Raw genomic sequence first — 20,838 nt, 5'->3', positions numbered from 1 at the left:
AGATCTAGTCTGGGAACTTTTTGATAACTCCTCGTATGATACTGAGAGAGAGAGAGAGAAAGATCATTCATGAATTAATAGCAAAAATTAAAAAAAAAATAAAAGAGGGAAAAAGTCATTGAAGAGCTGAACTGCAAATCATACAATCACGTGGTGAAGCAGTCTGCTGTTTCTAAGCACTGTTCCAGCAATTTGTGCCATATCTAAACAATGCACAATAATCTGGTTGCTAATCAACAACATTGTTCTAATGTCCACTTTTTCCATGCTTATATGAGTCAGAGAATTTGTTGAGCTGGATGCCTTTCCTGTCACCAACCCTCATGTTTCCAACTAAGGTAATATTTCCCCATGGACAGACATATTTTCATTGAAGATTGGAAACAAAGGACATCCCACGCATGATGATGACACTGGCTTACAAATATCATGTGACGTCAAATCATAGAAACAGTGACCCCGACACACATGCATACATATATACACATATGATGGGCTTCTTTCAGTCTCCATCTACCAAATCCAATAAAATTTAGGTTGGCCCAGGGCTATAGAAGAAACTGGTCCAAGTGCCATGCAGTGGAACTGAACCTGAAACCATGTGGTCGAGAAGGAAACTTCTTACCACACAGCTATGCCTGTGCCTATATAAAAATAAATCTACAGCTAATTGGTAGTTTAAACATTGATTCCAACACAGCCAAATAAGCATATTCATTAGCACTAGTTTAGAAAAGTGGCTGTAATAAATAAAATGAAAAATAAAACCAGAGAGGAAATAGAGATAATCTGATTTATGATGAATTTACTTTGTTGCTATAATGTCAAACTGTTGTATGTCCAAATTTGGTCAAATGCATTTTTTCAATAGCTGGTTCTTTTGGTCAAACAATCGTATCTCCAGCTGCTTCAGATGCCAAGATATCAAAGACTGTCAAAGTGTAGTACAACAGTTTTGCTATGGAATGGTGAAACTATTTTTTTGTTTTCTGAAAAAGCAATGTTTTGGACTTACAACACTTTTGCATAATAGCAACGACTTGTATTTGAAAGAGCATCCGACTATAGTAATTCCTACCAACACAGGTATGTATTGATATATATGAATTCATTAAATTAAATCCTCTGATGCTATTTTTCATGACAAATATATTTTGCCCTAATATATTTTAATACACAACCAACAAAAAAAAATCTCTCAATATATTTAAACATTCAAAAGAGGTCCATTACAACGGGGCATTATAGAGCAGATCTAGGACCCATCTCTCTTTCTCACCATGCTTCTGTCTTTATCTCTCTCACTCTCTGAACAGATGTTTATATTGAGTGAAAATAGATTTCATTTAAATCAAACAATAATTACCTCAACTGTAGCATATTTAATATAGAAATGACTTGCAATTCTTCCAAGATCTGTTGAAGAAAAGTTCTCTGTTACTTCACTGAAACGAATCATTTGCGTCTTATCCAGATTACGAGCAGCATCATAGACAAGTTTTTTCCTGTACAAATACAGATTGGGATCCTCCTGCAAAATTGAAGTTATTTATTAACTTATTATTCAGTTGAAGTATAAAATAGATTATATTACTATTTTCATAAATTTATGTTTCAATGATCAAATTAAAATTAATTTCATCAAACCAATAAAGTTTCTATCTCATCACTCAACCTGCTAGAAATAACAGCCAAATCTCTCTAAACACCTTGAAGTCATAAAAAGTGAAGGACACAATGAATAATGTAATCCTACAGTATATGTACTACACCTGCAAATAAGATGGGATGGTCATAATTGAGTTGTCTTTCATAGGTATGTTTGGTCAGGGCTGGTTTAAGGCTAAACAACAACATTAATTTCATATCTATCAACATCACTTTACATCTTTCCATGCTGGCATTGGTTGGATAGCTAGTCATACTCCAAGTCAGTTCCCATTTGGACTCACTGCTCTCTGAGACTTTCAGAGACCATATTTCACTCATATGTTTCAATTTAGCATGGTTTTTACCACTGGATACTCTTCCTATCACCAACCATTTTAAAGAGTATATTGGGTTCATTTTATTGTGGTGTTAACACTAGAATGGTTGTCATCCTCAAAAGAGATCAAAGGGTCCTCCTAACTTTACAGTCTCCACCCATTCACCAATCACTCTACAATACCCTCGCTGAGTGAAGGTACCTTCTATCTCACACAACAAAAGAGGGCCCACATCCTTTCACAGCCTCCATTCAGTGCAATGTGAAACCTTCGTTTCACAGCCTCCATTCAGTGCAGAGTGAGCAGGACAAAGTGTATCTGCATATGAACAATGGTGAAAGGTAAAAAATAAGCGAGAGAGACTGATTGGAGTGATGTAGAAAGGAGAAATGGAGAAGAGAGAGTGAGAAGGAGCAAATGATGGATAATCACAGAAATATCATACAATTTTATATTTTGCAAATGACAGAATAAATTGACCAATCAAATTACTCCTATTTCCTATAAACCTTGGAGTTTCTATGAACATCTTCTTTATCATAACTCATTCAACAATTTTAGCTTGTTTTGTTTTAGTACAAAATTTATGTTGATAATGAGAAGACACAAGAAAATGTTTTTTATTTCGTTATTAGTCAGATTATGAGAATACCTGCTGTCAGGCATCTATCATATTCTGAACATCTTGCTTCCCGAACAACTGCTCGCAAAATTAATGTGCATACTCTTAATGTAGTTCTCAGGGAGATTCAGCATTACACAGAATGTGACAAAGCTGGCCCTTTGAATAACACATATACAACTCATCTTTGTCAGCTGAGTGAATTGGAGCAATATGAGATAGTGTATTGGTCAAGGATACAACACACTGCTGGGTATCAAACTCATGACCTTACGATCATGAGCTGAATACCCCTAACAAGTAAGCTGGGTGATTTCACAGAGATGAGTAAATGACTGAATATAAAACAGCAAATAAATGAGAACAATATGGTAAGTAACTATCGAATACATATATACGAAAATGTAAAATAATACTGAATGAAATTACCTCCAATTTGTTATAAGGTATCCCATAAACCATTGGATTACATCGCATTCTCACAAACAAGTAAGTGTAGCTGAGCCACTTCACTGCTTCTTCTACATTAGAAACTGTACCAAGAGCAATCTAGAAAACAACAACCAACTTAGTTTTTCAGAAATTTCCAAGAATTTACTTAACTGCTATCAAATAATTGCTTATTTAATAACAATCTTACAGAAAAGATAAATTTACAGACATTGCAAGATCGATGAGTGGTACTGAAAGGTTCCTGGTTTTAAGGGTATTGTTAAAGGCCTGGTTGGAGGCTCAACCTTCTGAGTTCTTTTACAGGGCTTAGAAAAAGTGAAGGACCATCGAAATAAGTGTGTGAATCTGAAATGGAAATATGTTGAATAAAATCATAATTAACTGATCCTCCTGCATTTTCTTTTACTCAAAGCCAGGAACTTTTCAGCACCCCCTCGTATTGTTTTATATCCTTAATTTATTAGAACAAAAGGAAATAAATAAATATTTATTGCTTAGCATGTGCATTTTGATCCATTATGTTTTCAGTCTCACCAGAGTGGCAAAACATCTAGCTAATGATTTTGCTGCAGGTTAGCATTATGATAGACCAGCAAGGTTCAGTTTGCTATGTTGTACTTGTACTTGTGATGGCATTCACCCAGGGCGGGTTGAACCGGCTTCTTCTCTGGTCCTAACAGCATCACGAACCATGGTGGCCCACGCTCGACAGTCCTGTGCGAGGTCACTGGAGATAGCGAGCAATTCGCAGTTCCATCTGTGCAAACCGACCACCTGCGGACCTGAGAGTTCAGAGAGGTCCTCCTTTATCTAGTTTGCTATGGTGCTAGCAATAAAGGTTTACTGAAAGAACTGTTCATATATGCAACAATCATCATGGTTCCTATTCATTTCATACCCTGTGCATCTTTTCTGACCAGTTCATAAATGAAGAAAGAACAGCATGAGCTGGCCAAATATGAAGAGCATTTGGAAAAGTCATCAAGTAGCTGTCTCAAAGTGTTCCGACCTCTCTGTTAGAATTATACACTATGACTACATAAGCAGTTACTGTCCAACAACCATGACATGAACAAGTTTTGTCACTGTTACATGTAAGCAGGCAATATTGATAATAGTAATAGGAAGTCAACCACTCAGACAGCACTAACATCAATTTGTTAAAAAAGAATGACACTACATGAAACAGTTTCTACACAGTTCATTTTTCTTGCTTATAGACATAAAACTTTCAAGTGACTATCAGGATTTTGATGAAGCATACTGGTTCTGTAAATCTCATAAAAGATGGGGATTACTTCATTAGGAATTAGAAACTCAGCCTTAATCTTATATTCAAACTGGTATCATAAATACACATACTTGATTCAGGGTTTAATCAAGAATAAGTTCTTGGATATCACCAACAAAATATTTTTTCATTGCCAACAAGGCCTTTGCTTCCTTTATAACTGCACCTATTTCTCCCCCAATTTACAACTACTCTAAGACAGTATTTATTAAGTGTATTTTGAAATATAATGATGTTACAAAAATATAAAAACAATGATCACCTACCTCAGCGTTCAAATTATCAGTTAGGCTTGTAATAAACTGACTTTCTATAGGATTTTGTCGTGTCATAAGAGATAGATAATGAGCAAGTTTGTCATGAGTAGTTATAATAGATCCATGACCAAAAGTATCAAACTGGGGTCGCCCAGCACGCCCAAATATTTGCAAAACATCAAGTATGCCAATATCAATAAAAGAACCTTTCTTGGCATCATAGATTTGAGTTCCCTGTAAAAACACAAAAAATGTAATCCTTATGTATTAATGAATGTACTTTCATTTTTTAATGCAAAAATATTATTCTATTGTTTAAGCATATATAAAATTAGTAACTGAAATTTGGAAAAATCTTCCTTTTTGTTTCTCTTTCAGTTTCATTCAGAGAATGGTTTTTTTTAAAAATTGACTGTAAAAGTATACTTTGACAGATTGGCAATTTTTTAATATACATATCTATTACCCAGGCCATAAATACATTCTACTCTTTTTCATATGTCTAAGTGTCATGCCTGTTGAAAATAAGATAGGACAATTATTACATTGATGACACTTATTGAAGTAAATATAATCACGTGTCCAAAACCATCCTATTGTCTTCAGACAGTATAACTTTTCTATCTTGAAATATCTCATCAACTGCTAAAGAATAAAGTAGGACAATTGCTAAGTAGATGATGCCAAATGAGATAGAAACATGTTCACAATTCACTTGTTTGCAGAAAATCAGATTGTCTTTTCTTGATAGCATGTCAATTTTGGAGAATCCTAGATTTTAGAGATTATCTCCACATCTCCATAAAGTTGGTATCAATTGCCGCAAAGCAGGTGTAGTTACAATAAATCAAGAATTTATCTTGCATGTTATTTAATAGACCTTTATTCATTGTTCAAATACCTGCCACTGACTAATCTGAGATATTTCTCTTAGCTCATTTTCATTTCATTTTAAGTAAAATAAATATAGGGCAGTCTTATGTAAGACTGGGATGGATGCGTTACTTCATTCCTCAGCAGAAATAAAATATGACCTAAGTATTGAAAGTAGTATTCATATTTTAAGAGTAAAACTAATAGGAGAGTGACATTTCATATAGCACAAAACAAATGAAATATATTAAGATCTGGAAGGAAGGAAGAATGGTCAATGACTAAATCAATGAAGAATCCTGGAAGATAATAAAACAGGTTGGTTGAGAAAAGAATACCATTTACAATATTACATTAAATGTTAAGTAGTTTGTCTATGTTGATAATTGTCCTAAGCTCTGCATTTATAGCAAATATTGAACATACTGAAAGTTAGGACAGATAAATATATTAGTCCATTAATTTGTTATTAAAATAATTACGATACTTCAATTCAGTAAATTTTAAAGTTCAGTGACAATACCTAGCAAAATATTAGGAATTTAAGGAGTTTTAAATGGTTTTAATAGCTTTAAACATCTAAAGATAAGTTTTCATATATATATATATATATATATATATATATATATATATATATATAACCCATTTTACAAATGACTGATATATGTTAAGTTAATCTTTAAAGAACATATTTAAATATTGTTAATGTAATAACCTTGATGATGACAGCATGAGCAGGTAAATTCACACCCCAGGCCAAAGTTGCTGTACACACTAAGACTTTTATGGAACCTTCAGAAAAATACTTTTCAACCAAATTACGATCCTGACGAAGCATTCCAGCATGATGTATACCAAATCCATCAGGGAACAATTCTTGAAGATGTCGATTTTGGGGATTGTGGCCCTACAGTGTATTTTCAAAAAAGAAATAAAAGAAATGAATAGATTCATAAATATATATTATTAATAATAAAAAATATAAGCATAAATCTGAGAACATTTAGAAACTACTGAACTATACAAATTATATTACAAAAATTTTGTAAATTTAGCTGATAATTTAAATAGTGACTTCAGTAAGTTAAATTCAAAGATATAAAATATTCATAAACAATAGGCACGAGTGTGGTTAAGAAACTTGCTTCACAACCAGATGGTTTTGGGATCAGTCCCATCGTGTGACACCTTCGGTGTGTATCTTCTACTATAACCCTAGGCTCATCAAATCCTTGTAAGTGGATTTGGGAGATGGAAACTGTAAAAAAGCCCATTGTATGTGTATACATACAAACATATATGTGTGTGTGTTTATGGGTATATATATGCACACACATATGTATGTACATGAGCAATTTTATCTAGATATCACATGATAGTTGTAAATGAGCATCACTGTCATACAAGGCAGTTTGTTTTCAGACTTCCGGAGGAAACATGACTGGCAATGGGAAAATAATACTTTGTTTGCAAAGAAGCGAAGGTTGGTGACAGGAAGGGCATCTGACCATAGAAATATTTGTTTCAACAAATTCCATCTGACCCATGCAAGCATGGAAAAGTAGAGGTGAAAAACGATGAACACTCATCATCATCATTGTCATTTAACATCTGCTTTCCATGTTGGCACAGGCTGGACGGTTTGACTGAGGGCTAGCAAGCAAGAAGGCTGCACCAGGCTCCAATCTGATCTGGCAAAGTTTCTACAGCTGGATGCCCTTCCTAACGCCAACAACTCTGATAGTATTGTAGGTGCTTTTTACATGCCACCAGCATGAGGACTAGTCAGGTGGTACTGGCACCAACCACGCTTCAATGGTGCTTTTTACGTGCAGATTATTATGAACAAGGGACTGGGAGGTAAAAATGTATTTGGTAAGATATTACTATAAATCATTTCAAAAGACATCTTTCATGAATTTAAATTTTGGCAAATTGGCAGAATTGCTACAGCATAGGACAATGTCTCAGTATTTGTTTTCGCTCTATACACTGTTTTCAAACATTGTCATTCCTCCTTTCAGAATCAAGACTATCATGTACTAATTGAAGACATTGGATTGTTGAAATGGAACAAGATGTCTTGTATTTGTCTGAGCATTGTTTTGCTTTCTGAGTACTTGGTAGATTTAATCTGCTGTTTGATTTAACACCACAACCTGGCCCTCAGGTGCTTTTAGCAAAGTTCATTCTGTTGCAAGCATTTAAGACAACTTTCCAATTTAAGAATAACTTCCTTGCTTCCTCTCACTAATCTTGCAAACCCTTGAAAAAACAAAAAAATAGGGTACTGCCTTTCCCCTCTTGACTAAGCAGTAAAAAAAACGTGTTTACAGCTTGTATTAAATCATAAAAAATATAAAATAAATAGTTAAAAACTAATAAGTTAATTTTTCATTGAGAATATATATTTGTAATATTACGTACAGGAAGACCAGATCTCCTTCCTTGAGGTGCAAACAAATGAATATTATCACTATTCAGAGCTAATTCTCTCAGAACCTTTGCTGTTCGTAAGGTTTCATTGCGAGCATGGACAAAAACCATCACCTGGGAAAAAAAAATGGGGGAGATGTTATACACAAAAATTCACAACCTGCTGATCAGAGATATATGAAGTAATTCTTTAAATTATCAAAAAATAATTTATCAAAATTATACACTAAATTAATTTTGTAGCATAGAAGCTTAAAAGTTACACACTGGGAAAGTGTCGCAAATCAAATATTTTACATATGTAAAACCCTTTAATAATCTCTAAGAACTCAGGTAAAATGTAAAATTTTAAACTTATATAAATAGGAAATGTTGAGTAAAACCTCAAATTTGATATAACAATTCAATACACACAAACATAATGTCCATAAGCAACAGAGGATACATTTATTATAGGGAATGATGACATTGAAACAAGGAGTTAACTAATGTTCCCTATCTTTTCTACTTAATGTGTTTGTAAAATAAAAAATGTAATGCTAAATTTTTAGTGCCAGACAGCAGGAACATACATCAAAGGATCAAACTTTTAAAACATATAATGCACTATAACCTAAAACTTGAAATCAATATAAAGCTGGAAAATTCTGCTATTTAACAGCACATAGCATATCTCCACAATTCTCTTAACAGCAGTCCTTGGCTGATGCCTAAAATTTTCTGCTATTTTTTCAGCTCCTTTACACTTTGCTTTCACCCAGAGCCAATTAGGGAACTCTATGAGGTTGCTTGACCTGCAAGAAATATCAGCCAATTCTCAAATCAACCTCAACAGTAAGTACACATGGGATTATTTAGTCTTAGATACTCCTTAAAGTGATGGGTTCATCATGGCTGGAAAGTTTCTGATCAGAGATTTGCTCTATCAAAATTGACCTTAAACTACACAATAACTAAACAAAACCTGTATATGATTGCTTGACCAGTCATAAATTGTAGCCAAATCTTAAAGTGAGAAAAGACATGAGATTCTTTGGATAAAAGGTACTATGACCAAATCATGAATTTCTTTGCTCCTGAACCCACTCAATCAGAGTTGAGCTGGAGCTAAACAAAATTGACAAAATTTTGATAAATGAATACAAGCAATCGGTCATTTGTAATTTGAATATAATTTTCAATCTTTAGAGACAATGTTTTTGTAAAACACTTAGTTAATTGTTGATTATTAACCTTGTTTAGAATATTTTCACTATGATTATCGTAATGATTTGAAGTTCAGATATCTAGATATAGGTCTGCGATAGCCTGCTATTTTAAGACGGTAATCTGCATAAGCATCTATTCAAAAGTACATGAAAAATTTCCATTATATTAACCACTTCATTGCTAAAATCTTGCATGCTAAATAATTTATGTTACTAATTATATAATAATAATGATTGTATTTTCAATGCTCTGGTATGTTAAAGACTGAGATGTTACCTGGTATCCTTTCTTTACTTGATCAAGAACTTTCTCATAACAAACAGTGTTAAAATCTTGTAACTGCTGCATTTTGTTTATTGACTTGATTCCTAGAGAAATAAATGAATAAACAAAAAATACTCAATATTAGTGAATTTCAACAAAGAATGTATAAAATTTAATCTAGAACAGATATACCAAAGCATTTTTTAAACAAAATCAGCTTTTTATTACATAACAAATGTATTTTTACTAAAGTGGGTTTTTAAAAACTCTTATTTACAAACCAACACAGTCAGTTATGTTTGATCAATGATACTAATTTTTTTTTTATCTAGAAAAATCTAAAAACAGTTTCTTACATCTCTCTTTCATAACTCTTAATCTAATATATTGTTTATCAACACGTTTTTACCCTGTATAACATTTAATACCAGCTCAACATTACTATGACAGTTCTTCCAAGCAATATTCTGCTTACATTCCATCAATTATGCAGTCGTCATCATCATTTAACATCCATGCTGGCATGGATTGGATGGTTTGACAGGAGCTGGCCAGCTGAAGAGTTGCCCAAGCTCCATGTCTGTTTTGGTATGGTTTCTAATGGCTGGATGCCCTTCCTGACGCCAGCCACTTTACAGAGTGCACTGGGTGATTTTATGCAACACTGGCATGAGTACTTTTATGTGGCATTGGCACAGGTGCTTTCTATGTGACACCAACACCTAATGCAATCTTACTGAACCCCTTGGTGCCATTGTGAGCTCACACATGGCAGTAAATGTCAAGGATGTGCAATGAAGGAGAGAACAAAAGATGTTTAGAAGGGTTGTGATTTTCCTTAGAAGTGAAATATTTCAACCAGATACAATACTTATATTTGAAACACATTTTCAAAACAATTTTTGTAAGGATAGTAAGATGTATATGACATTTTGTTATCAATGAACAGGAACATGACTAACAATGCACCAACATCCAATATAATTTCATAAATCCTCACTTTCCTTAATAATTGCCATTAAAATTCCACTAGATTGTGCAAATATTGACAAAAAAAGAGCAAACATGGGTAGTATAAGCAGAGATAATAAACCAATACACAAGATATATTTTTGTATGGCGAAAATAAAAATTTTTTTTGTGCCTATTTTGCTTTCCAAAATATGTAGAAGAGATCAGTAAAATGGTCATTTGGTGAAAGGAAGTACTGAGAACCATTGGGTTCAATCAAACTTGGGATTTGTACCATGTTTAATTCAAAGCAGTAAAAATATTAACAATGTATCATCAGATATGGTGTGTGGTTCAGAATCTTGCTTTGCAAACATGTGGTTTTGGGTTCAGTCCCAATGTGCAGTACCTCGGGCAAGTGTCTTCTCCTATAACCCTGGACAAATCAATGCCTTGTAAGTGAATTTGGTAGACAGAAACTGTGCAGAAGCCTACCATATATATATATATATATATATATATATATATATATATATATATATATATATGTGTGTGTGTGTGTATGTATTTATGTCAGTGTTCCCCTACTCCACCACTTGACAACTGGTGTGGGGTTGTTACCTTTGCTGTAACTTAATGGTTTGGCATAAAAGACCAATAGATTGATTTGCTTTAAATCTCTTCAAAGAAGTGCCCAGCAAGGCTGCAGTCTAATGACTGAAACAAGCTAATATGGTAAAAGGTAAAAGAATGAGAAGATGTCATACAGACATGTTAAACTTCTAGACATGATTAGCAAATCGTGCCCAGTAATTCTGGAGATTTCAGTTTATTTGTAAAATAACATTTAATTTATACAACACATTTAAAATATTTATTAATTCACCTATGAAAGACTGTTCCAGTGGGACTGGCCGGAATCTACCATCAAAGAAAAATAATCCAAGTGCAGGGTTAACTCTGAGAAATCGTCCAACATCTAAATAATTTGGTAATGTTGCAGATAGACCAACAATTCTTATCATACTCTGTGTAGCCTCCACCTAAAAAGAAAATCAATTTTTGGAGTACAGAACCATTGAAATATAAGTCTTTTGCACAAGACCACAGTTAAAAACATACAAATTTCAAATTCACAAGCCACAATGCAGTTGTTTGGTCTGCTAGTAATAGCACATAAGCCTTCCTACAATTACAAACTACTGCCATAAAAAAAAATATACACACATACATTGAATAATGTAGTCCTAGATACAATATGTCCGGAAAAAAAGATTAGACTGTTACAACTGGTATGCTTTTGATGATAGGCCTGCCTAATCAAGGTGGGTCTAGGTTTAAGCAACAATAACAACAAACTCACAAGCCAACAAGAAATAGCAGTCAAATCTCTCGTAAATCAACCATTACTGTCATAAAAAAAGGATGGACACAGTAGATAACATAGACCAAGATACATTATATTTGTTATAAAATACAGTATGTACATGTGAATCTCAAAGGAGATTTGATTTGCCTCATGTGGAGAGTTGGATGCAAAGTCAGCAGAAATGTGTTCATAAGAATACAACTTGTAGAACTGTTATGGTTGATAAATGGAGAGGAGGATTCTATATGGATTAGCTGCAGTTTAGGAAGCAGCAGAGCTTGCGGATTGTGAGAGCCATGGAGGCATCCAAAACTTTTCAGACAATGGTCTTACAGATGTGGTGGTGGTGGTGGTAGAAACGCTAGCACACCAGGCAAAATGCTAAGTGGTATTTTGTCTGTCGCTACATTCCAAGTTCAAATTCTATCGAGGCCAACTTTGCCTTTCATCCTTTCGGGGTCGATTAAATAAGTACCACTTATGCACTGGGGGCAATATAATCGATTTAATCCGTTTGTCTGTCCTTGTTTGTTCCCTCTGTGTGTAGCCCCTTGTGGGCAGTAAAGAAATAAGAAGCCATCCAGTTTGAAGATGATTTTCTCCAAATGTTGAAGACTTGGCTCTTTGCCAGAATTATTATAACACAGCCATGAATAAACTATTTGAATGTTGAGGTCTGATAGTGTGAGTGATGTGAAGAGACTTGCCTAAAGCAATGATTTCATTCACATACTTAGCTGTCTCTGACAAACCAGGGGTGAAGTGCTGAGTGATCAGATAAATTTCTTTGTTTTTTTTTTCATTCATTTATTTTAATTCTTTCCACAGTTATTCAATTTGGTTTCAAATTTTGGCGATTAATTTTAGGGAAATGGGTTAAGTCAGTTAAATCAAACCCAGTGTTCAACTGGTACATATTTTATTGATCCCGAAAGGATGAAACGCAAAGTTGACCCTGGCAGAATTTGAACCCAGAACATAAAGACAGATGAAATGTGGCTAAGCATTTTGCTCAGTGTGTGAAAGATTCTGCCATCTCACTGTCTTAAATGTTATTTAAATTAACATGAAAAATATTTCCATAATAATGTTTTGTTTTGGTTTTTGTAGCTGTGTTTCCTCTACAACTTTTGTTTATCATTTTTGAATTTAGAATACATTTTACCCGTTTTCAGATATATGATGATGGAGTACCAAGTAGAAAGAAGCGAATGAATTTATCAGACAACCCAAAATATACATTGCTAGGGATAAGTTAGCATAGAAGTGCCAAAGCCCTAATCAGCCATGTATACATGGCAGGTTTCTTTCAGTTTCTGTCTACTAAATCCATTCTGAGGGAGAGGAGCAACGTGTTGTGTGTGAATTTGTGGTGGGTAATGGAGGTGAGGGCAGCAATTGGACAAACTGAGAGTAACAGAGACAGTGACAATTTGGTAGGGATGGGATATTTGGAGAGAGAAAGGGATCAAGGCTGTTTGAAATATCTTTAATTTGGTCAGGTATGCATGCAGGCAATGAAACTAATCATCATAAACAACTCATGAAAAAATATATTCTTATAATCTTAGCAAAAAAAAATTAAATAAATAAAAGCATTGAAAAATGTAAAAGAAAGACACCTGGAGATAACTACATCTTCAAATAATAAATATATACAAATAAGAACTAGTTGAATTAATTTATGCAAACAATCTTCTGGAGTTAGATTAATAACCACTGAAAACTCAGAGTGAATTTGAAAAAAAATGGCCTTATCCCCATCCTTCAAAAAGAATTGTAATAAGAGAGTTGAGAGTGAATAGGCTAACTTGAGAGGAGTTTATCTGAAATTATATCTTATATGAAGGAAATTAAGAAAATCTGTGTTACATGAGTTATGTTGCTGAAGGGACATACCTGCCGCAGGGTTCTGGCAACTAAACTTTCAATGACAGCACCTCTGTCATCATGCAACAAATGGACCTCATCTATAATAAGCAGTTTTACTAACTGAGATAAAGACACATCTCCTGTTCCTTTACGTGTAACCACATCCCATTTTTCAGGAGTAGTGACTAACATCTAAAAGAAAAGACAAAAGAAGTTAAAACATTTAATATTTTAGAAATTTATATTTTCCTTGTTTTTAAATGAAATATTGAATTCCTTTTTAAATGCAAAGTTTATTACAAAATTATTATTTTCAAAATACAAATTATTTCAATTACATTTCAAATTTATCTTTAACATAAAAATTTATTTTTTAAATTAAAGCATTGTTCAAATTTACCTGAGTATTGACAATTTCTTGTTTGGTCAATTGCATATCTCCAGTCAATTCACGGACAGTTATTCCAAGTGGTTCTAGTCGTTTACCAAAGTTCCTCACCATTTCAGCAGCAAGTGCTTTCATAGGTGCAACATAGACAATCTAAAGAAATATAAATAGTAACATCAATATATATGAAAAAAGCATATATATATGTGTGTGTGTGTGTGTGTGTGGTGTGTGTGTGTGTATATATATATATATATATATATATATATCATTATCATGATTTAACATCCGTCTTCCATGCTGGTATGGGTTGAACAATTTGACTGAGGTCTGGAGAGCCAGTGGCTGCACCAGGCTCCAATCTGATCTGGCAATGTTACTACAGCTGGATGCTCTTTTTAATGCCAATCACACTGAGAGTGTAGTGGATGCTTTTTATGTGCCACTGGCACAGAAGCTAGTCAGGCAGGCCTGGCACTGACCATGTTTGGATAGTGCTTTTCATGAGCCACTGGCATGGGGGCCAGTCAAGGGGTACTGGCATTGGCCACGTTCAAATGGTAAATGAATATAAATATAGATAGATAATCTAGCTATACATAATTTATTGGCCAGTCAAATTTTAAATTGCCATTAACTGTAGAGTTAAGCTGTACCAATATGATAAATGAATAATATGAAAGCTTAGCATTTTTTAAAATATAAAATAAATTATTTAATTAATAGACTCTATATGTGTAGTGTATAATGCAATGTACACTATGTAAAAATGCTGAAATTGCAAAACAGACAGAAGTACAATAGTTATGTGAATCAATATTTCCTTTTAAATATATTTGCATTAATAAATAACAATAAAATTTTAGTTGTTCTCTACTATTAGGCTATATATTTTTTTCTAAATCAATGCAAGAATCGAAATGCTTCAGCTATGATCATTCCAGCTTTTAGAGGTGTGTAAAATGATCTTATCTAATGACTCTTTTCTTTGAGGAAGATGTGGCTATTATTTACAGCAAATTGAATGATCACAGCAACACCTTCATTGACTTGTGTCTGTGTGTAGTATATGTAGATATGTATTCATAAATATCATTACCACAGTTTATTAATTCAATACTGAAAATATCATTTCTAAAAAAAAGTTTAATTTCCTTAAAAAATGTTTTAACAGGAAAGTATTTAAAGGATTGCATGTATTTGGAAATTTGGCAAATATTACACCAACCTTAAATTGGTCTTTTCGAATTACATTTTGTACAATGTTTTGTTTCAACACTCTAATAACAGTAAGCATAGCGATGTTTGTCTTTCCAGCTCCAGTGGGGGCACAGATTAAAAGATTTTCATTTGTCTTGTATGCAGTCTCATAAACAATTGATTGTATTCGATTTAGTGTCTTCATACCTTTAAAAGCCATTGATCCAACCTGAAAAAAAAAAGGTTTTGTTGGAAATATCAGCAACACATATGCAACACTATTATTGTATAAAAATTATATGAAAAGTGTTTAAAAAACTATTTTCTGTTACAATAATTTGTACAATTATACAGTGAACCTTTTGACTTGGAGTGTAACATGTAATTTAAAATTCATTATAATATCTATCAGACTAGCTAACTTATCAGATAACTAAACTATTATCATCAGCTGTCCTTGTCCATATGCATCGCATGACCAGTCGTCTCTCTTGCATACCACATCTGATTCCTATTATACCTAACTTTTCTCTCAAGATGCTTACACTCTGTCGAACATGCACACTGATTTTGCACATCCAGAGAAACATAATGGTTTCATTTCTCTCAGATCCATGCATGTCCTTGGCTGTTATAGCCCATGTTTCACTGCCATGCAGCATAGCTGCTTGCATACAAGCATCTATCTGCCTTTCACTCTGAGAGGAAGGCCCTTTGTTTCCAGCTGGGATAAGAGCTCTCTGAACTTTGCCCATCTTCATTCTCACAGCTACGCTTTCGGAGCATCCACCTCCACTACTAACTTGGTCACCTAGATAATGGAATCTATTTACTACTTCCTACTCGCCACACTGGCAGTCGATGGAGTCTAATTTCTGCACATTTTCAGCATTTATTGTACCTGTGCATTTTCCACATACGAAAGCTAGTTTCCCTGTTAACCTTCCTCTGATGTTGTTGCACCTTTTATGTATCCAAAGCTTACATTGGGTGCATCTTATGGAGTTTCTACCAAAACCTTTTCTACAAAGGTTTGATTAAATGTACATAGAGAATAGATTGAATTATAAACAGTACCAAATTATTTTTTTATATTCTGACTTTATTTTCCTATTTTATGAATATTGTACTAATATTTAATGTTTGTTCATGCAAAACATACACAGAATATGAGACTTGGCTATATAGTATAAAGGAATACACATTTTCATAGGACGTTGAACTTTAATCTCTGTATTATTTCTCAGTGATGACTGCACCCTCCCCATTTTCTTATTTCTTCCATCCTACTGCCTAAAATTGACATCTTTGAAAGGTCACCAGCCCTTGTAAGAAAATGTGTTTTTTTTATAAATATGTTGATAGGTATACAATGAAGAGAAAAAAAGAAAGGAGAAAGAAAAAAAGAAAAATGCTTTGTAATGAAATTTCAATGAATTGACCACATCAAATTGAAAAGAAACCTCTCTTTTTATCTGTCTATCCTTTCCCCATCCTTTATTATTTTTTCTCCTCTTCCCTGATTGTCCTGAAACCTCTCTATCTATTCTCCCCTCTTTGCTTTTCTTTCTCTCTTCCCAACTTTTTCCAAAAAAAAAAATATTTTCTTTTAAACAAAGCAAAAAACACCCAATTCATATAAATGAACAAGGAAATGTTTTTACCATTTTCAATTTGATTTTGTCTTGACGAATTCAAAAAACGAAGGTGCTAATAAAGGATTATCCAAAATTTGACTGCCTCCTTTTTCTCAATATACAATATCTGAACATCACTTCAAACTCTCTATACATACATACCTACATACATATATATATATATATATACACACACACATACACATATATATACTGGAAGAGGAAAGAATTGATAAAGATATATTACCTCATCTAAATCATCAATGCTGACAAGTTTTTTACCAATGTGAAGAGGAGCCTTTTCTGATGCAGGAATATGAACTTCTTCAAACATCTTTTTATCAATGCGTTCAAATCCAATAGGTAGAGACATCTGTTCATAAGCAACGGGTAAAAATGAATGAAAGAAAAGTAGATGGTTAAATCAATAAATCAAGCAGATAGTAGAAAGAAAAAGTAAAGAAAAAAACCACATACTTTACAACTCCCAACAAAAGCTGATGATTTTCTTGCTTCTGCTAAAGAATCAAACACAAATGGAAGGCTTTCTTTGGTTTGACCAACGGTAGCAGATCGTTTGGTTAATACCTGAGAACTCTGAGCATATAATAGAGCTGCTTCTCTGAAGAACAAACAAAATTTAAATACGCTTAAGGTTAAAATGGTAAATACTAAGGAAGGTATTTAATAGAACATTATAGAAACAGATTATAGAAATATATTTTAAAAATATATATACTTTACTGATTCATATTTTTTCATTGTCAATACATGAAGTGATTTATATTAAATGTCATTATTGTTGTTATTGTTATTATAAAATAAGATAGCAAAGTGACAGAATCATTAGCATGGTGAGAAAATGGTAGCACCATTTCATCCATCTTCATTGTTCTGAGTTCAAGTATCGGTGAAACTGATTTTGCCTTTCATGCTTTTGGGGTTGATAAAAAAGCACCAGTTGAACACTGGGGTTGAGATAACTGACTAAACACGTCTCCACAAAATTTCAGGCATTGTGCCTCTAGTAGAAAGAATTATTATTATTATTATTATTAAAGTGCTGAGCTGGCAGAAATGTCAGCACCTTGGATAAAATGCTTAGCACCATTTCTACTGGCTTGTTATGTTTTGAGTTCAAAATTCCATCAATGTCAACTTTGCCTTTCATTCTTTCAGGATTGGTAAAATAAGTATCATTTGAGTACTAGGGCTAGTGTAATCAACTACGCCCTCCCCCTAAAATAAGTTGCATTGTGCCAAAATTTGAAACCATTATTATTATTATTATTCCTCATTGATTTGAAAATGATAAAACAATTGTTTTCTAAATATGAAATCTAGAGAAATTAAATTCAAATTCTAATCAATATTCAATAATGAATGATAAAAAGAAACTGAAAATTTCCTGCTGATTTAGATTTAAATAATGTATCTTTTTTATATTTCCACTCCATTTTAAATATTTTATTAAATATTTAACTTCTTTAAAATTAACTTTCCACTTCCAGTTTTAGTATATCACATTAGATGCACATGTATAAAACTAAAAAAGGCATACCTATTAACCTGTTTAAGAATTTTCCACATTATTCTTGAATATAGGAGACTGGTAGATTCATTAGTATTGGAGTGAATGTCCCACAGTATATACCGCGACTCTCTTTGCCTTGAGTTCAAGTCCAACCCAGGTCAATTTTGTTTTTAATACTTTCAGGGTTAATAAAAGTGTACCAACCCAAAGCAGTGGATTGGCAGAATTGTTAGAAGACAAAGCCAGATGTCAAACAGTAACTGTTTGCAATCTGACAGCAATGCCAGTGATGACACACACGCCAAACTGTATCAGTGCAAATCAATGGCCTTTCCCTTGGATAACATATATGCTGTGGAGAAGAGAAACTTATACAGATAGGTAACTTCTTCCTCAAAATAACATCTTGCCCAAGCCTGTGCATACATGTGCAAATTCAGGTTGACATCAGTCAACTTAGACTGATCAAAACCCTATATTCTTGATAGCACATCAAAAATAAAAACCAACAAATTGTATTGGCTTTGGGTGCCCAATATATATTATCAAGAATTTGTTTGAATATTAAAATTTCTGCAACAAAACTGAGCAGCAGATGGTAAGTAAAGGCAAGAAGTCTATGTATTGTGTGTTGCATGTTTAGGTGAAGTATTATGGGTAACCTATCCTTTTAAGAATTAAGTGCCTTAACATACATATAGACTGTTACTATAAATATCATGTTTGTTAGGGTTTGCCTATTGAGAGTGACAGATTCTAAATTTACTAGGAGAGATTCATCATTTTACATCTGCTTTTGAATATATATATATATCTTACAAACAGAAAGTAGCTCTAGTAATGTATTATCAATCACACATATACAATGTATGTGTTTTGTAAATACAGTGAATTTGTTGGGAGACAGTGTTTAGGGGGACTCTCCCTAATAACACTAGGCTTTAAAACAACTGAAAGTCATAGACCAGGTGAGACAACTCCCCTTGGATCAAGTCCAGGAGTGGTAGATGATATTTCACAATTATTGTGACTTATCAATACCATGCACTTGGATTGAACTGAATCCCCAGTCTATAATTATACACAAAATAGTGTGAAAATTACTTGATGATGTGCCACAGCAATGCACATGTAAAAGTAAATTAAATTACGATTTAAAAGAAGGTCTAGTAATGTAAACATTATTGATTGCACATACACAATGTATGTGCTTTGTTTATTTGCTGAATTTGCTGTGGGATTGTGTTTAGAGAGACGCTCTAATAATACTGGATGTTAAAACACCTGGAAGTCATACTACTAAAATCACTTTTCCCCATGTTCAAATTTTTTTTTTACTCTAAAATAGTAACTAAATCATTAGTATATCAAAATCCAATAAATATTCTAGCCCTTAATTTCTTAGCAAAAACCTCAAAAACTAAAAAGAGAAACTAATTAAAGACAACCTACAAGTAACAAATTTAAAATATTATTCAAAAGAGACCTACCTTTGAGCTCTCATTTCTGAAGGATCAAAGCCTGTACTGTTGATTTCGTTTCCAATACATTCTTTTCGAGCACTCTTTTTCTCTTCTCTTCGAATCATTTTCATCAGTTGTTTTTCTTCTTCAGTCTATAAAAGTTAACGATTATGATGTGAACAAATGGAATTTCCTTTTCTTCAGTATATAAATAATATTGTGCAACAAAATTAAATGTTTTTTCTTGTCTTTGATAAGTGTTCTTTGCTATTTGCTTCTATCTAGAAATCAAAGGAAATGACTACTATTCCCTTCAACTTTGCTTTTGTAAGCAGGACATCAATGTTTTGAAACTGACCTATCTTCCCATTACATTTTAAACAGATTCAGCACTGAGTTGCTGAAGCAGAAATATTGTTATAGCAAATATTCTGCTCAATACCACAGATTTACTTGTCTGTTGCTTGACTGTAACACTTGGGCATGTCCCTTAGTGGCTGACAATATATGCATCTCTGATCAAGAACAGGAGTAATGGGGGGGTATCATAGCTATGTGTTGAGAGGGATACTTTGGGTTTGAATAAAATGTAGCAAAAGCAAAGTTTGAAGGAAATATTAGCCACTTTTCGTATTTTGTAGGGGCAAATAAATAGGAAATAATAGTTGCTACCCAAGGACAAAAATCATGTTACACAGTGCAAGGAATGGCTGGGTGGTAAGAAGTATGTTTCCCATTCACATGGTTACAAGTTCAGTCCCACTGTGTGTCACTTTAGGAATGTGCTTCCAACTATAGTCCTAGCCCCAGGCTGTCAAAAGCTTTGTGAATGGATTTGGTAGATAGAAACTGAAAGAAGCTTGTTGTATATATATAAGTGTGTGTGTATGTGTGCACGTGCATTTGGATACATGTGTGTTACTGTCTCCCTACTTTGACATTGCATGGTAGTTGTAAATGAGTGTAAAATGTCATAGAAGCAGTGTCCTTCATTTGCAATCATCTATGCCTGGTCAAGGAAAAATATTACC

At 33.4% G+C, this 20,838-nt stretch overlaps 1 protein-coding gene across 2 annotated transcripts in view; it reads right to left on the bottom strand.

Moving 5' to 3' along the window:
* Positions 1 to 20,838, bottom strand: part of LOC115215175 (activating signal cointegrator 1 complex subunit 3) — a 526,302-nt gene that overhangs the window by 486,834 nt on the left and 18,630 nt on the right. For both annotated transcript variants that reach the window (XM_029784370.2, XM_036506863.1), the window contains exons 6-18: positions 19,835 to 19,959; positions 17,288 to 17,432; positions 17,058 to 17,183; positions 15,202 to 15,402; positions 13,986 to 14,126; positions 13,613 to 13,777; positions 11,231 to 11,387; positions 9,406 to 9,497; positions 7,912 to 8,034; positions 6,200 to 6,391; positions 4,621 to 4,845; positions 3,040 to 3,159; positions 1,367 to 1,531 (exon numbers count right to left, since the gene is read on the bottom strand). In XM_029784370.2, the coding sequence (XP_029640230.1) occupies positions 1,367 to 1,531; positions 3,040 to 3,159; positions 4,621 to 4,845; positions 6,200 to 6,391; positions 7,912 to 8,034; positions 9,406 to 9,497; positions 11,231 to 11,387; positions 13,613 to 13,777; positions 13,986 to 14,126; positions 15,202 to 15,402; positions 17,058 to 17,183; positions 17,288 to 17,432; positions 19,835 to 19,959 (1,977 nt within the window). The remainder of the gene's footprint in view (positions 1 to 1,366; positions 1,532 to 3,039; positions 3,160 to 4,620; positions 4,846 to 6,199; positions 6,392 to 7,911; positions 8,035 to 9,405; positions 9,498 to 11,230; positions 11,388 to 13,612; positions 13,778 to 13,985; positions 14,127 to 15,201; positions 15,403 to 17,057; positions 17,184 to 17,287; positions 17,433 to 19,834; positions 19,960 to 20,838) is intronic.

The sequence above is a fragment of the Octopus sinensis genome, linkage group LG1 (genome assembly GCF_006345805.1).
Source record: "Octopus sinensis linkage group LG1, ASM634580v1, whole genome shotgun sequence".
Classification (NCBI taxonomy): Eukaryota; Metazoa; Mollusca; class Cephalopoda; order Octopoda; family Octopodidae; genus Octopus; species Octopus sinensis.
The sequence above is the reverse complement of the archived record's forward strand: the minus strand, read 5'-3'. Positions and strand labels throughout refer to the sequence as shown.